At 47.1% G+C, this 16860-nt stretch overlaps 1 protein-coding gene and 1 long non-coding RNA gene across 2 annotated transcripts; one reads left to right on the top strand and one right to left on the bottom strand.

The window, feature by feature from the left end:
- Positions 1 to 747: 747 nt before the first annotated feature.
- On the bottom strand, positions 748 to 13649 carry LOC132505938 (uncharacterized). The gene is made up of 5 exons (XR_009535629.1): positions 13487 to 13649; positions 10450 to 10551; positions 8193 to 9245; positions 5957 to 7130; positions 748 to 2749 (listed from the first exon to the last, which is right to left on the bottom strand). It is a non-coding gene; the product is annotated as an uncharacterized LOC132505938 (long non-coding RNA).
- On the top strand, positions 2948 to 16272 carry MEFV (MEFV innate immunity regulator, pyrin). The gene is given in 12 exon segments (XM_060124254.1): positions 2948 to 3224; positions 8300 to 8489; positions 8523 to 8679; positions 9105 to 9200; positions 12273 to 12503; positions 12920 to 12942; positions 14765 to 14880; positions 15057 to 15089; positions 15445 to 15477; positions 15625 to 15671; positions 15673 to 15708; positions 15710 to 16272. Coding segments are annotated over 12 exon segments (1707 nt in total). The 3' UTR covers positions 16178 to 16272.
- The last annotated feature ends 588 nt before the right edge of the window (positions 16273 to 16860 follow it).

Here is a 16860-nt window from a genome sequence, read left to right as displayed (position 1 = left end):
GATATAAAGCCCATGGACCAATTGGAAGCCTTGATCCCAGGTTGGTCATACAGAGGGGATGTTTGTTCAGCCAGGCAACAGAATGCTGTCACTGACCTGTGGGAATGGTCAGCATGGCCCATTTTGAGCCTCGTTGGTCGCTGAAAAGGTGACATCTACAGTTAGTGGTGAATAGTAAAATAACAAAGTACCATCATGCAGGGAGACAATACTGCAAAGTGGTTAATAGAGTGAGTTTGAACCCTGGCTCTGGGCAAGTATCTAAGCCACTAATCCCGGCTGTAAATGGAGATGATGAATCCTGCACTGAAGGGATACTGCAGAGATTTTAGGGAATAATGCATATAAAGCACAGAGTTAAAAAAAAAAAAGCACAGAGTAAGCATCGTTGAAGGGTAATTGTATTACCAACAAAACATCTGTAAGCCAAACATTTCATGAGGAACACACAAAGTTTAATCCAGGATGTGCAAATGATGCCAACTAAGTGATAGAAATACCACCATTTTGCAACCACCACTCTAGCAACTGATTTAGGAAAGGATCATCTAACACCATGGGGTGAAAGATTGTGAGGGAGCGAGACCTTTCCACACACCGAGGTTCCATATTAATTACAAAGAAAAAAATGGCCTTTTACAACGGAGAGATCTCAAGGAGGCGTGGATGGACCCTCAGTCTAATGAGGAGACAATCACACAAATCTACATTGAGGGACACTGTGCTTGGAACGGACTTTTCAAAAACATTAATTTTTTTTTTTTTTAATAAGAGGGCTTGGCGAAGCAAGCCTCCAGGTCTGAGACCTCACCCACTGTCCCCACTTTATTTTTTATATTTATTTATTTATTTTTGGCTGCTTTGGGTCTTTGTTGCTGCACGCGCGCTTCCTCTAGTTGCAGCGAGCAGGGGGCTACTCTTTCTCGAGGTGCGTGGGCTTCCCTTGCTGCAGAGTACGGGGCTCTAGGTGCCCGGGCTTCAGTAGTTGTGGCGCACGGGCTTAGTTGCTCCGCAGCATGTGGGATTTTCCCGGGCCAGGGCTCGAACCCGTGTCCCCTGCATTGGCAGGAGGATTCTTAACCACTACGCCACCAGGGAAGCCCTCAAAAACATTAATGTCTTGAAAGAATTTTAAAAGGTGAGGGGAATGTGAAAGTGTTCTAGATAAAAGGAGACTACAGAGATATGGCAACTAAAGGCAATGCAGGATCTCTGATTGGATCCTGGATTGGGACAAAAAAAAGCTATCAAAGACATTACCAGGACAATTGGGGAATTTGATTATGGAAAGCTTGTAGTATTGTAACAACATTAAATTTCCTGAGTGTGATACTACTACTGTGATTATTTAAAATAATATCCTTGGGAATTCCCTGGCGGTCCAGTGGTTAGGACTCGGCGCTTTCACTGCAGAGGGCCCGGGTTCAATTCCCGGTCAGGTAATTAAGATCTGACAAGCTGAGTGGGGGCAGCCAAAAATAAATAAATAAATAAAATTTAAATAAATAAATAATAAAGTAATATCCTTGTATCCTCATTCTTAGTATTTAGGATAGCTAGGGTATTTGAAGTGATATCTGACATGCTTTCAATTTATTACGAAATGCTTCAAAAAAACAAAAAAGTGTGTGCATGTGTGAGAGAGAGAGAATCACCAAACATGAAATGTAAATTGTTGCTGAACCTAGGTAAAGGGTATATAAGTGTTCATTGTACTATGCTCTCAAATTTTCTGTGAATTTGAATTTTTTTTTTTTTTCCAGTACGCGGGCCTCTCACCGTTGCGGCCCCTCCCACTGCAGGGCACAGGCTCCGGACACGCAGGCCCAGCGGCCATGGCTCACGGGCCCAGCTGCTCCGCGGCATGTGGGATCCTCCCGGACCGGGGCACGAACCCACGTCCCCTGCTTCGGCAGGCGGACTCCCAACCACTGCGCCACCAGGGAAGCCCTGAAATTTTTTGAACCAAAAAGTTGAGGATAAAAATCAATGTAGCAGAAAGACACAGCCGTTAACAGAGGAAGCAGTCAGCTCCCCCCATACAAACTCCATTAGCTTTGGAGCCACCGCTGGGGCCCCATACTGGGCTGCAAGCCCTAAGAACGACTATGCCTTTTTCACCCTTGTTTCTCCAGCATCCTGGTCCAGAACACGTGTTCAGTACACGTGCATGCATGACACCCTCCCTCCGGAGTCTGCTCCCAGGAAGCCACGGCAGAGTTAGCGCTGGGACAAATAAATCAGGATGGTGGTCCCAGGCGTCGCGTTTCGAGGCCTTCGTGTTGCTGGAAGAACCAGACAACTGGAACTACATCAACAGGGGCGACCCCAGGGCTTGTCTCCTGGTGGTGCCCTTCTGGCCTCACCTGCCTTCTTGGGCAGGGAGGGGCAGAGCTTGCAGGGCTGTATTTGCTGCTCCCCATCCCCCTGTCATTGGCTCCAGAGGGTCAATAAAACCCCAAGAGTCTGGAGAAGAGCAGTTGGCCAGAGGGGCTGACCCTTATCATGGTTCTCTCCAGCATGGGACCAGGGGCTCTGTTCCCCCCACTCCCACCCCCGTATCCTGGGAGGGGAGAGGGAAGCATCTGACTGCCTGCCCAAAGATCCAGAATCTGGAATCCAATCCCAGACCCTTCCTCAAAGACTCATCCACCACTATGCAGTCCAGCCCAAGTCAGTGAGAGCTGGGTGCTGACGACCAGGTGTCTGACAAGGCATTGAGTCCTCCCAGCTGGAAAAGCCTCTGAATCTGTAAGAAAGAGAACACAAACCAACAATGACATACTCACAGCCTTACTCTCAGTTCCCACCAAAACACAGAGCATTTCCTGTGCCTTTTCCGTTATTTCACAAGCTGCTTCTTAGTCTCCCTCTGGGCTCCAGGACAGACAGCTGCTTCTCCCCTCAGAAGCCAGACAGTTGCCTCCAGCCTCTCCTGGTCAATGCCATGGCCAAGACCCGTAGTGACCATCTGCTGTACTCCCTGGAAGAGCTGGTGCCCTATGACTTTGAGAAGTTCAAGTTCAAGCTGCAGAACACCAGCCTGGAGAAGGAGCACTCCCGGATTCCCCGGGGCCAACTCCAGACAGCCAAGCCAGTGAAGCTGGCCACTCTGCTGGTCACCCACTATGGGGAGGAGGACGCCGTGCGGCTGACCCTGCAGGTCCTGAGGGCCATCAACCAGCACCTTCTGGCAGAGGAGCTCAACAGTGCAATCGGCCCAGGTAAGCGGCCCCATGCGCCCTCCTGCCCCACTGCGACTGCTGGCTGTTTGCAGAGTGGGGTGGAAGGTACAAGAGGGACCAGTTCGGCCAGTGCGTCCTGACTTGGGGGTTAGGAGTCCGAGGTCTGCAACAACCCTGGTGACTTTAGCCAAGCAAGTCCTTTCCCCCTCTCTGGTCTTGGAAGCTGGAGTAAAGCTAAGGCTCTCAATGGCTTTTTTAAAAAAACCCAGAAGCATGAGGTTCTGACTATGGGGCAGAATCAGGAAAGGCAGGAGCTGGATGTCTGTTGGTAGAGAATTCCTCACTTCATTTGTCATTAACACTTACCTACAGATGAGTATCTTTGGGTGAGCAAGAAACTAACCACTCCTGTCAAGAGGGCTGATGGGTAATCTCACTGTTATCCACTTCATTTCAGTTTTGAGTTCTTCTCTAACACGTTACAAAGATATTTTAAAATTCTAAAAGGACTTTCTCCTTCCTTATCTTTTCCTTCCTTCCTTTCCTCTTTGTCTTTCTTTCTCTCCTTCCTTCTCTCTCTCCCTTTTCCTTTCTTCCTTCCTTTTTTTTTTTTTTGTGGTACACAGGCCTCTCTCTCACTGTTGTGGCCTCTCCCGTTGCAGAGCACAGGCTCCGGACGCGCAGGCTCAGCGGCCATGGCTCACGGGCCCAGCCGCTCTGCGGCATGTGGGATCCTCCCAGACCGGGGCACGAACCCATGTCCCCTGCATTGGCAGGCGGACTCTCAACCACTGCGCCACCAGGGAAGCCCCTCTTCCTTCCTTTTATCTTATATTTCTTTCCTTTTTTCCTTCCTTATCCTTCTTCTGCTACTCTTTTGCCGTAACTTTCTAATTTTATTACATTGTGATCAAAGACTGTGGCCTATTTGATTTCTGCTTTTAAAGACTTTTTTGGGGACATTTGGGGTGGAGGGGCTAATCTGTGATCAGTTTAAAAAACTTTTTCGATGTTTGAAATTTTCTTCTATTTCTAGACTTTAAGAATACATTAGGAATGCTTTCCATGTGCTTCTATGAGGTAGAAGAGTTTACATAACATAAAAATTCTCTGCTCTTTGAAAGAGTGATAAAGCTAAACTGTAATCTGAGTCTGGTGTAATTTGATGAGTAGAATTTTAAAATTAATTTTTTGTATTTTAAAATCTGGTTATTCATCTCTTCAGGGTTTCTTACCAGTTCTTGAACCAGTTTTCATAACATATTTTTCCTAGAAAGCCAATAGCAAAGTGTTTTAAGCAACTTTAATTTTAATAAGGGCTTTTCAAACCAAAAATTAAGGTGCTAATTATAGGTTATTTTCATTTCTTTATTAAAGTAGTGGTTTTCAAATTGTATCCCAGGAAGACATTTCAGGGATTCTTTAGAATGTTAGCAAATACTTGATTCAAATTTTATTAACTAACTTACAAAACTAACAAATTCATATTAAAATGAGTGATTAACCAAATTTTAAAATATTGGAGGCCATCAGTGTGACAGTTCATGCTTGAACTTTTTATGGCGACCCTAGAATTCAGCCCTTCCTGTCATTTCTGTTTAATTAAACATTGTTCTGAAATTTCCAGGCAAGCTGTCTTTTATAAAAAATTACCATTGGGCTTCCCTGGTGGCGCAGTGGTTGAGAGTCTGCCTGCCGATGCAGGGGACACAGGTTCGTGCCCCGGTCCGGGAAGATCCCACACGCCGCGGAGCGGCCGGGACCGTGAGCCATGGCCGTTGAGCCTGCGCGTCTGGAGCCTGTGCTTCTCAACGGTAGAGGCCACAACAGTGAGAGGCCCGCGTACCGCAAAAAAAAAAAAAAAAAAATTACCATTTACACTTATCTGTGTGAGTTAGGATTTTCTTCACTTCATGAAACCAAAGGGGGAAAAAAACCCAAAATAAATTAGTTTCTGAAGTTTTCACTGTCCTTCATGACCCCGATTTCAATTTTTTGTGCTGATCTTTATTGACTGATAAGTGAGTTTTGTAGATCTGTAAATCGCACACAAATGTATACCCATAAACTAGGGTTTTCACTTATATATTAAGAATTCTATGTAAGACCTTATATTGGAAACAAGTTCTCCTGCCTAAAAAGTTTAAAAAGCACTATTTCAGAAATAAGATAGCAGATAATTAGTATGTTCTTATTTAATGGTAATTGACTGCTGTTGTCTAGAATGTCCTGAGCTTCTCTAATTTCCAAAGGGATTCTGTCTTCTCTCCCTTCCCCCAAACCTTGAACCTGAGCACTGGACATTTTCATGCCTTTCCATCTCATTGTCTTTTCAGGGTGTCAGGTAAAAGAAAGTGACACAGACAGTTCAGCAATGTCTGGTTCCTCTGGGGAGATTAAGCCCAAGAGTCTGAAGATACCAGATGGCCTGGAAGGTGACAAGCAGCGACAAAGTGGTGATGGGGCTGGCTGCCCACCATCCATCCAGCCCGAGGCTGGAAGGGGGCCCCAGAAGAAGCCTCTGGGCAAACAGAGAGATCAGAAAGGCTCTGAGCGCCTGGATGTGCAGGGCAAGCCAGGGGCCAGGAACACAACTCTGTCTTCCAAGAGAAGCCCCTTTCCCAGCAAGCCACAGGGGGAGAAGGGGAGCAATGTGGGGGTCAGGCTGCGCAGGAACGCCAGCTCTGCAGGAAGGCTCCAAGGACTCTCCAGTGGGTCGTTTGCTGGGTCCCTGGGAAGGAGAGAATTTAAGATATCTGAAGCATATTTACCTTCAGGAAAGAAGCGACCCAAAAGTCTTGAATTTACCATTTCTTCAGGAGAGACAGAACCTCTCAACCCAGAAACTCTTATGCTTCAAGAGAAAATGAGATGTGAGAATCCAGGCTCAGCAGCCACTCTGAACACAGGGGCTACTGTGGCTGCAGAGAAAGGATCCAGGAAGCCAGAACACGCCATGACTCTGGAGGGGGTAGCACTCAGGAATACACTTTCCAGTGTATCGTTGGCTGGAAAGAAGATCTGGGAGCATCCAGAGTCCACAGTACCTGCAGAGAAGAGTGGAACTGAGGCTCCAAAGACCTCTAAGGCCTTGGAGGAGGTGGTAGGTGGTGTGCTCCATGATCCTTCAAATCCAGAAGTCCCTCCATCTTCAGGTAAGAAAGGACCTCAGAATCCAGAAGACCTGGCATCCTTAGGAATGATGACCTTTGCAGGTTTCCCCCTGCAAACCTGCTTTTATCCCCACTGTATTCATTTCACTGGATCTCTGGGTCCCCCTTGAGGTCCTCCACCCTTTGAGAATCTGATGTAGGCTCTGAATCCTGAAAAATGCATATCTGCACATTTTCATAAAAATGTTGCATACATTTCAGTTAGTTAGTTCTTAGACACTCTGAAGTCCTTCTTTAGAATTCCCAAGGGCTTCATGGACCCCAGGTTGAACATCTGAGAAAGATTGGGTACAAATATCACCTTCTCACAATACCTCATGGCAGTATGTCATGGGGCTGCGATTCTGCTATTCGCCTCTGTCTGGGCAGGGAGGGAGCTGTTGGCTAAAGTCCTAGGTCTCTTTTACTAAAGAGGCAGAAATTAGGATGGTGATGGGTTGTGAATGACAGAAATGCCAAAATAACATAACTGAAACAAGATAGACGTTTGTTCCTCTTTCACATAAATGACACACAGGTGGTCCAGGACAAATGTGGTACACCGTGGTCAGGAACCCAAGCTCCTGCTGCTTTTCTGCTCTACGGAGTTTGCTCTTAAGGTTGTGGTCTCAGATGGTGGCATCCTCATTCCAGGCAGCAGGATGGAGGGACAAAGGAGAATAGTATCACTTAGGGAAGGTTTTCAGAAGTTTCTAGATGCTGCTCGTGATGCCTCCATTTACTTCCTCTTGGCCAGAATGTACAGGCACGTCGTGGGTTTGGTTCCAGACCACTGCAATAAAGAGAATATTGCAGTAAAGCAAGTCACATGAATTTTCTGGTTTCCTGGTGCATATGTTTATACTATACTATCATCTATATTAAGTGTGCAATAGCATTATGTCTAAAAAGAAAAATGTACCTACCTTAATTTAAATATACTTTATTGCAAAAAAAAAACTTTATTGCTAAAGAATGTTCACCATCATCTGGCAACACAGCGTTGCCACAAACCTTCATTTTCTTAAAAATGAAAGAGTCTGTGAAGGACAATAAAGTGAAGTGCAATAAAGTGAGGTGTGTCTGGAGTCACATGACCACATCTAACTGCAAGGGAGGCTAAGAAATGGTTTTTTTGGGTGGTGGCGGGGAGCAGCCATATGGACAGCAATCAATACTATCACAAGGGAAGGAGAGGAAAATGGTCACTGGGGAGCTCGCAGTCTCTCTTGCAGATGTGATATGAATTCCTGGGACCCTGCAAGAGGAGGAGGCAGGAGGGGACTCGTGGATTGAGTGCGTTTCTATTCCTCCTGTATCTCCTGTCATTTCTGCTTTATGAAGCTGTGCTATGGTCTTGGGGCAGAGCTGGTCATAGCTGTAGGTCATCATGGTGGGCTATACCCTTCAGCCTGTAAAGTCCCCTTCTTTACTTTCACTTCATGCTTCCTGAATCTGGATGTGAGCAGTGGCCCATTCATTCCTTCATTCAACACGCACTTCCCAAATGCTCACCACATGCCAGGGATTCTGCTAGGGGCTGGAGGTCTGGCCATGAGCAAGTCACCATCCCTTGGGAGCTCTACTCAAGTTATGAGCAGTCTAGGTGGTGGTTAAGTGGCAAACACCAGTCAGAATGTCTTACTGTCTTTATATCACCTGTTATCAGCGTGCGTGCAGGAGGAAGGCATAGAATTTGTAGCAAAAGGTCTTTCTTTAGGATAAATGCCCAAGAATTCCAATCCTCAGGACTGGTATGAAATCTATCCCTTAGCCTTCAGTCCCAGTGGCTCCTTTGCTACTTCGCTGGAGGGAAGTCGGGGGAGGACAAGCTAGGAAGGGGCCTCAGTCTAACCGAGAATGTACGTATCCCAGGCACGGACTCTCGCTGTGATTTGCAGCATTCCTTGGTAACATCTTGGGTTTGTCACTCATGAGATTTTTCCACTGCTATGTCCCCAGGGAGACTGCAGGACAAGGCTATGTGTCCCCTTTGCTGTGCCCAGGAAGGAGACCCGGTTGGTGGCAGCTGCGTGCATGTTTCCTGCAGCTGCCCCGTTGCTTCTAGGGATCCTGAGGTCTCACGTGGCTACTCATCCAGCTGCCCTCAGTGCCAGGACTTGCTCCCGGGGAAGAGCCATGGAAGCCTCGAGTGGCAGGAGGGCCTGCAGATGGCCAGCCTGAGCCCCAAGTCCCTGCCACAGTGTGAGCGTCACATGAAGCAGGTCCAGCTGCTCTTCTGCGAGGACCACGGGGAACCCATCTGCCTCATCTGCGGGCTGAGTCAGGAGCACCGAGGCCACCGGGTTCGCCCCATCGAGGAGGCCGCCCTGGAATACAAGGTAGGGCTTTCTGCATTGGGGTCCTTCTCTGCTGGGCACTTGAACACATCGGGGCTTGCTTCATTTCCCCCAAAACCCTGGGAGTTGGTACATTGGCCAGCATCTTTGGGCTGTAAATGGCAAACACAATACAAAGTAAGCCAACAAAGAGGGATTTACTGGTTCATGTAGCTATGGGAATCTAGCTTTAGGTATGGCTGAATCCAGGTGCTCACAAGAGGTCATTAGAAATCATTCTCACTGCCTCTTGGCTCTGCTTCCTTTGGTGTGATGGATTCATTCTTCCTCTTTCCTGCGTACCTCTCCCTGTGCTCTTGGCTGCCTCACCTTCAGCTTTATTCCGTGAAGCAAGTTTTCCCATCTAGAGTTGGCACCAAGATGGCAGGAGCCAAGTTCAAGCTTTGACAAGTGCTCTTTTTTTCCAGAAACAAATTCAGAAGCAGCTGGAGCATCTGAAGGAGTTGAGAAAATCTGGAGAGAAGCAGAGATCTCAGGGGGATAAGAAGACAGCAAACTTCCTGGTAAGGCTAGGGTGGTCTGTGGCCAGTCTTTGCCTGGATTCACCCCTGCAGAAGGAGGGAGGGAACCGAGAGTGAGCAGGGGTCCCTGATGTCCTGTACTGGTTCACAGGGAAGCAGAGCCGATCACATAGTTAGAATCACCTGCTCTTGGGGGGCAGGGAATAACAGGTATCAAAGGATGAGCTTGTCCCTGGGGAGGGAAACCACCTCCAGCAAGAAGTGGAATCTCCCAGGACCCTATCATGCTTTCTTAGACTCACCACAAAATGGTTTAGAGAAAGGAATGCCAGTGGCTGTAGCTGAGGAATGGGACTGAGGAAAGGGGAGGAGAGACTATTCAACTTTAAATACTCCTCTGTACTGTTTTTATAATTGTTGTTGTGGTCTATTGTACTTTTTTTTTGTACAAAAACCATGTTGATTTTTAAAATTCAAATGCTTAAAGTAGACATTTTCTTTAAAACTGTGGTTTTAAAGAAACGCCACAGATCTCAATAAGTACAACTTAGTGGCCTTCCTATTAAGCTGTTGTCCAGACTCGGATGCGTTAAGTTGCTCCTGTTTTCCCTGCATGCGAAGGAGCCTACCCCCAGAGCCTTGATTTATCTGGTGCATTTCTGTTGGTTGGATCCTGTCTCCCACTCTGAGTTCCAAACTTCTTCAGGGACCCACCACACTGCAGTGGCAAACAGGCAAAGATAACAAAGGGCAGAAATGGGAGGAGGGTGGCATTGGTCCAGGTGTCTGACTTTTGGGAAACTCTTGAGTTGTAGTAAAATGAAAACCCTTTCCTATAATCCCAGGTGACTTGGAACTTGTGGATGGAGCAGAGGTCAGGGGTGCCCCCCCCAAGGAGGGTGAGGCAGGAGCCTGGGCTGATCAGGGAAACCCAGGGAGACAAGAGGGTTCAGCCTTCCCTTAAGATACAGTGACACGGGCTCTGTGGAAAGGAGATGTTGTTTTCAGGTCTTCACCTTCTCCTCCTCCTTTTTACAATAATTAAAAGAAATATTTTTAATCATAGGGAAGGGGTTGGGAAAGCTCTTCTTTACAGCAGAAACCCAGATAAAACAAGTATAGAAGAATAATTGAATTAGAAAATTTCCACTATACAATTGACACCGACAGGGATCAGCAACAGATACTAAAATTTTTAGAGAAAATCGTTAGAGAACAGGATATTTACACACTCTCAAAGTACCACTCCCCAAATTACTTAGGAATTATAAAGGAAATAATATATACTTACAGTAGCGATATCTGGTAGACGCTTCCTTAACCAAGCATCAATCCTAGTATGACTATAATGATGATGGCAAACTGGACAGTCTTTGCCTCCCAGTGGGGTATGCTAGAAAGAGCATGGCATTAGGTCTATGGTATTCTTGCCCCAAATGTTTCTCCTGAATTTAATCATGAGAAAAATTATAGAATTTTAGAATATAGGCCATTGAATGAGACAACTGACCCGTCCTCTTAAAAAAAAAGTCCACGTTACTGCCGTCAACAACAACAAGAAGTGTTCTAGACTCCATGTTTAGGAACATCACATTGGAAACTTGAAACTGGCCATGGTGGGAATATCAACACCACAGAAATGGCAAATACCACAGCCCAGCCTTGGCTGATTGTTTTGTTGATTGTCTAGACTTAGAAAGTGTTGGAGAAAGTGTGACCTGTGCAGACCAGATGCACAGGTGCATGTCTGCGGTGCTCCATTCTAAAGACTGACAGAACACTCTTCTGCACCCGAAACCCAGGACATGATTCAGCAGGGCTGCTGATGTCACAGAGGAAGGAGTGAGATTCCACACACATCGAGTTTATAGTCTTATTCCTTAATTACAAGAAAATACCAAGCAACATCAGAACCACTCTCGTGTGTCGACTAAGGGACTACAGTGGGCGGAGGAACAGGAGCCGGGCAAACATCCACGAAGCATCCTGTGAGGCCCTGGGCTCTCTGGAATTTACACGAGAGTTCTGTCCACTAGTATTTTTTGTTAATTGTGTGTATCAGTTTAGCTAATAAATGAATGTGCCCATATTAAAAACAACGACAAAAGGTGAAGAAACTTTTTTGGTTCAAAAGAACTAAAGACTTAATCCTGTCCTTTTGAGCCAAAAATGAGATTTCTGCTGTCCAGTCCTAGTAGATCTGAAGGGCCCTCTTCCTCCTTGGAGGAAGGAAAGATGCCCTAGAGCCACTTCACATGTCCACAGAAGCTTTTTAGTGATGATGAGAAAGAGGACGGCAGAAGAGGTCATGGTTGGCCAGTGTGCAAGAATATTGGAAGTCAAGTTCACTTGCGTTCAAATAGATGGACTGACTGACCCCTTTCAGGGCAGTCTGAGACTGTCGGGGAGTGGAGAGAACTCTCCCTCCTGGAGACTTTGTGGTCCTGACCTTGTCTGTTTATGACTCCAGACATATGCAATCCTCACGCTGCCTTTCAAGGAAGGAAGAAGGTGACACCAGTTATCTTAGTGTTCTGGGGCTGCCCTTGCAAAGTACCATAAACTGGGCGGCATAAACCACAGAAATGTATGCCTCCCACAGTTCTGGAGGCAAGGTGTTGGCAGAAATGCTTCCTTCTGAGGGCTGTGAGGGAAGGCTGCTCCAAGGCCTCTCTCCTTAGCTTTTAGGTGTCTCCTTCCCCCTGTGTCTCTTTACATGGCATTCTCCATGTGTGTGTATCTGTGTCCAAATTTCCCCACTCCAGTGGCCCACCCCACTCCAGCACGACCTCATCTTAACTAATTGCATCCTCAATGACCCTATTTCCAAATAAGATCATATTCTCAGGTACTGGGGTTAGGACTTATAACACATACATTTTGGAGGGGACACAATTCAATCCATTTTACCAGGTTTTAGGGCATTTTCCAAAAGCCAACCTGTTCTGGAAGGTTCCAGCTAATTTTGCCTCCTACTCTGGAATTCAGGCCTCCAAGAGGCTGAGGAAGCCTGCTCTTACCCACCTCCAGGAGGTGGGCTTCTGCGGGTTCCCTGGGCACACACGTCTACCTCACCGCATAGGCCCCTACACCTCCCTGACTTCTGTTCCCCAGAAACAAGCTGAAACCCAGAAGCAGAGAATCCAGTACCAGTTGGAGCAGTTATGCCAGTTTTTAGAGCAGCAAGAGCAGCTCTTTGTGGCCTGTCTGGAGGAGCTGGGCCAGACCATTGGCCAAGTCAGGGAGACATATGGCACCTGGGTGACAGGGGACATCGCCCTTCTCGACAAGCTGATTGGGGAGCTGGAGGCCAAGCAGTGCCAGCCAGAATGGGAGCTTATGAAGGTAAGTGTGGCTGGGCCTGGCCTTCCCCCATCCACTGTGTGCAGTAGGGTGACATGGGCTCCCAGCACTGCCATCAGCTATGCCCAAGCCAGTGGGTGAGGCTCTTAGGGCCAGGGGCGGGACTTGGTCTTGGTGACCCACAATGCCCAGGCCCCTTCAATGAATTCTCAGGAGCCCAGGATGGCCCAGTATCTAGGGGATCCTGTGATATCTCCCAGAAGAGACCAGCAGAGTTTGGGTACAGTTATGTGCAGGCCCCAGCCAGGGTGCCACCTCAGCAGATTAGAATTAGAACTGGGGAGAGGTGCCCCATTTTTGCTGACACTGTGGGGCTGGGAGCCCAGGAGGAGAGGCCAAGGAGTCAGCACAGCCCCTATGAGACTGGTAATAGAGAACTTCCCTCTTTTCTCTCCTAGGACGTCAGAGTCACCCTGCACAGGTACCAAGAGGTCCCCTGATGATCCCTTGGGTGTACTGTAGGAAGTATTTGGGGAGGCAGACCTAGGAGGGAGATGATCCCAACCCGCGGCCTGTGGCTCCTCCCTGGGTCCTCCCATCTCCTGCAGCTTCCAAAGGTGAAGGCCTTTCTGGACTTGTGTAGCAAGAATGGGAGCACAATCAGGAGGGGGAGCATGGGGTCAAAGACTGGACCAAATGAACATGGCCTGTTGTGTGGTGGTGGCTTCATAAGAAACCCCCCCTAACAGACTGTGTCCCATGCAATTCGCCTTATGAAAACTGTTCCTGCAGGAGTGCTTGTGGCCACAGTGAGGGAAGCACTTTCCAGGAGTGGATCTGCTAAGCCCAGCAAGCAGCGGAAGGGAGGGAAGAGTAGGGGAGGGGAGGGGAGGGGAAGAGGCTGGACCTTCCAATCGCCTGGGGGTCCCCGCAGACAAATTAAACCTGAATCTTCAGGAGTACAACCCAGGCATCAATTTTTTTAAGTATTTTTTTGGTGGTAAAATATACATAACAAAATTTACCATTTAAAAATGTACAGTTCAGGGCTTCCCTGGTGGCACAGTGGTTGAGAGTCCGTCTGCCGATGCAGGGGACACGGGTTCGTGCCCCGGAACAGGAAGATCCCACATGCCGCAGAGCGGCTAGGCCCATGAGCCATGGCCGCTGAGCCTGCGCGTCCGGAGCCTGTGCTCCGCAATGGAAGAGGCCACAACAGTGAGAGGCCCACATACCGCAAAAAAAAAAAAAAAAAAAAAAGTACAGTTCAGTGGCTTTAAGTACATTCGCATTGTTGTGCAACCATCACCATGATCCATCCCCAGAATTTTCTCATCTTCCCAAATGGAAACTCCATACCATTAAACAACTCCCCAATCTCCCCTCCCCCAACCCTTGGCAACGACCATTCTACTCTCTGTCTATATGAATCTGACTACTCTAACTACATCATATAAGTGGAATCATACAATATTTGTGTTTTTGTGTCTGACCTACCTCACTGAGCATAATGTCTTCAAGGTTCATTCATGTTGTAGAATGTGCCAGAATTCCATTCCTTTTTAAGGCTGAATAATATTCCATCATGTGTATATACATTTTGTTTATCTATTCATCCATCAGTGGTACTAGGTTGCTTCTACCTTTTGGCTACTGTGAATGATGCTGCTATGAATATCGGCATACCTATATTTGTTTGAGTCCTCCTTTCACTTCTTTTGGGTATATCCCCAGAAGTGGAATTGCTGTATCATACAGTAATTCTATGTTTAAGTTTTTGAGGAACTAGAGTACTATCTCCCGTGGTGTCTGCACCATTTTACATTCCCACCAGCAATGCTCAAGGGTTCCAATTTCTCCATATCCTTGCTAACACTTGTTATTTTTTATTTTTTTAAATAGTAGCCATCCTAATGGCTGTGAAGTAGTATCTCATTGTGTTTATTTTTCTCACTTAATATCATTTTTATTTCAATAGAAAGAAAAAGACTCAGGGAAGTGTAATTAATTTGACATAAGTAATTCTGGGCTGAGCATTTCAACATCAGTACCACTTTATGGCCATTATCAAAACTCACTGTGATTTTGATACCAGTGGTTTTTAAAACTCCCCCAGGTGATGCCAATCCATGGCCAGAGTTGAGGACCAGTGTTTAGAACTTGAAGCCCAGGGAGAACTTTCTTTGAGAAGCCAAGGCTGGACTGGGTGTGCCCTGTGGAGGCTGCACCTCCCTTTCAGCTCACGAGACCCTGGGCTACCCCCACGCTCCAGGCCTCTTGGGCCAACAATCTTTTGTCTCTAGGGCCAAGAAGGTGACTGTCCCTGAGCTGTGGGCCACCCCTCCAGAGGTGAAAGAAAAGATCCACCTGCTCTACCAGAAATCAGAGTTTGTGGAGAAGCGCATGAGGCACTTCTTGGGTAGGTGGGCTTGTGGGAAGATGGGAGGCGCCTGCTCACCTCCTCCCTGAGAGCCACGTAGCCTGGAGCCCCCTGGTGTCCCTTCTCCATCCCCCACGGCCTTTCTGACTCTGCCTTCAGCCCCTCCCACACCTGTCCCTACCTGGGAACCTAACTCAAACTCCTTCTCCTTTTAGAAACCCTGCGTTCAGAAATGGAAATGTTCAACGGTGAGTCCGGTGGTGGTAGTATGTGTTGGCCAGGGATTACTGCAATTTTCCCTTGTGCTGTTGATTTCTGGGAATTATTTAGAAAAGAGAAAACACCTGTAACAAAGGTGGGAGCAAAGTCATGACAAGTCCTCACAGGCTCTGTGCCAGGGTCACTGACTGTCAACTCACCAGAGTACAGAGTATCCAAGGCAGGCCTGGGTACCAGAGAGGAATGGGGTTATATCCAAGCAGAGGAAGCCGAGTCCTGAGCAGGGAGAGGGAGTCACTGTCTTTCCTTGTTGTGGGGACCAGGGTAGATTTAGCCCTCTGAATGGGAATGCTCAGGATTTTTCCCATCTCCTTTTCTCTGTAGTTCCAGAAGTGACTGGTGGTCAGGCACCCTGAGGCAAGTAGACCTGGCCTGCTGGGTCCCTGTGCTGTCCCCCAGTACATTCCAGAAGAATGACCCTGTCCACGTTTCTTGGATGTGGGGAGAACCCTGTGGGGATGTTGCCCATGGACCTCAAGCTAGGAATTCTAATTCTCTCTGCAGTTAATGTGATTCTGGAAGCAGAAGCTGCCCACCCCAACCTCATCTTTCATCTTCTCTGATGACTTGAAGAGTGTGAGACTTGGAAAAAAAGTGGGACCGTCTACCTGCTAGTCCAGAAAGATTCTATAGCTGAATCATTGCCCTGGGCTCTCTGAGTTTGCTCTCTAGCTGCCATTACTGAGAAGTGAAGGTGGGAGACAAGACAGGGTGGGTCCTGGGTGTCTGCAAGGCAGCCACGAGCAGCAAGGAGAATATGGCTCTCTCACCAGAGAATAGTTATTGGGTAGAAATGATGATGAAGTAAAATGAGTGCCAGGCGTCCAACTTTCCCTCCACCCGGATGAGGGAGCCCCCCAGGCATGTGGGCATCTTCCTGAACTACAAGACTGGGGACATTTCCTTTTACACTGTGACAGCCAAATCCCACATCTCAACATCCATTGGCTTCTTTTCCTCTGGGCCCCTTCAACCTATCTTCAGCCCCAGGACACATGATGGAGAGAACATGGATCCTCTGAATATCCATCCAGTGGGTGGCCAGGGGCCTCACTGAATATCCAACACTTTGCATCTTTCTTCAGGCTCCTGCCCTGTATCTTGAATCCATACATTCAACAGTCATTATTGAACACCTACTGGGTTCCAGCTGCTGTGGGGAATATAATCAATAAGAGAATAGGCCCTGTGCTCAAGGAGCTTATGGAACAGAAGCAGAAGTAAGCTGGGTAAACAAATATTGGTAAACCAAGGGTAAAGAGAACACATGTATTGATGACATGCCATGGATTTCAGAGAAGGAAGCACACAGCTGTTGCTTAATAAATCCTTGTATGAATTAGCACTCTAAGATGCTTCTGAGACAGAGAGCCCACCCTTGTTTTCCCTCAGGACTCCATGGCAAGGATGTGTTCCCTCATTCTATCCTCCCTTTTGTTTTTTATAAATAAAATTATTTATGAATAATAACATCATAGAGCTTACATAGATGATCATTAACCATAACTTTTTAATTTTACAAATGAGAGTTTTGAGGCCTGGAATTAATGCATTTTGTTTATTTACTTATTTTTCTACCAGTGTTTGGGGACTGATTTTGGGCTAAAAGCAGCACCAGTTGCTGAGATTACAGAGAAAGCAAGATAAAACTTCTGCCTTTTAGTGAAAACCTTAACTGTAGTAAGGATCTGAACAGTAAATGTGTAAGCCCAGAGCAACATAGGTACTAAAATATAAATA

This window comes from Lagenorhynchus albirostris, chromosome 15 (assembly GCF_949774975.1).
Source record: "Lagenorhynchus albirostris chromosome 15, mLagAlb1.1, whole genome shotgun sequence".
NCBI classification, from domain to species: domain Eukaryota; kingdom Metazoa; phylum Chordata; class Mammalia; order Artiodactyla; family Delphinidae; genus Lagenorhynchus; species Lagenorhynchus albirostris.
This window is presented reverse-complemented; position numbering and strand designations above follow the sequence as displayed.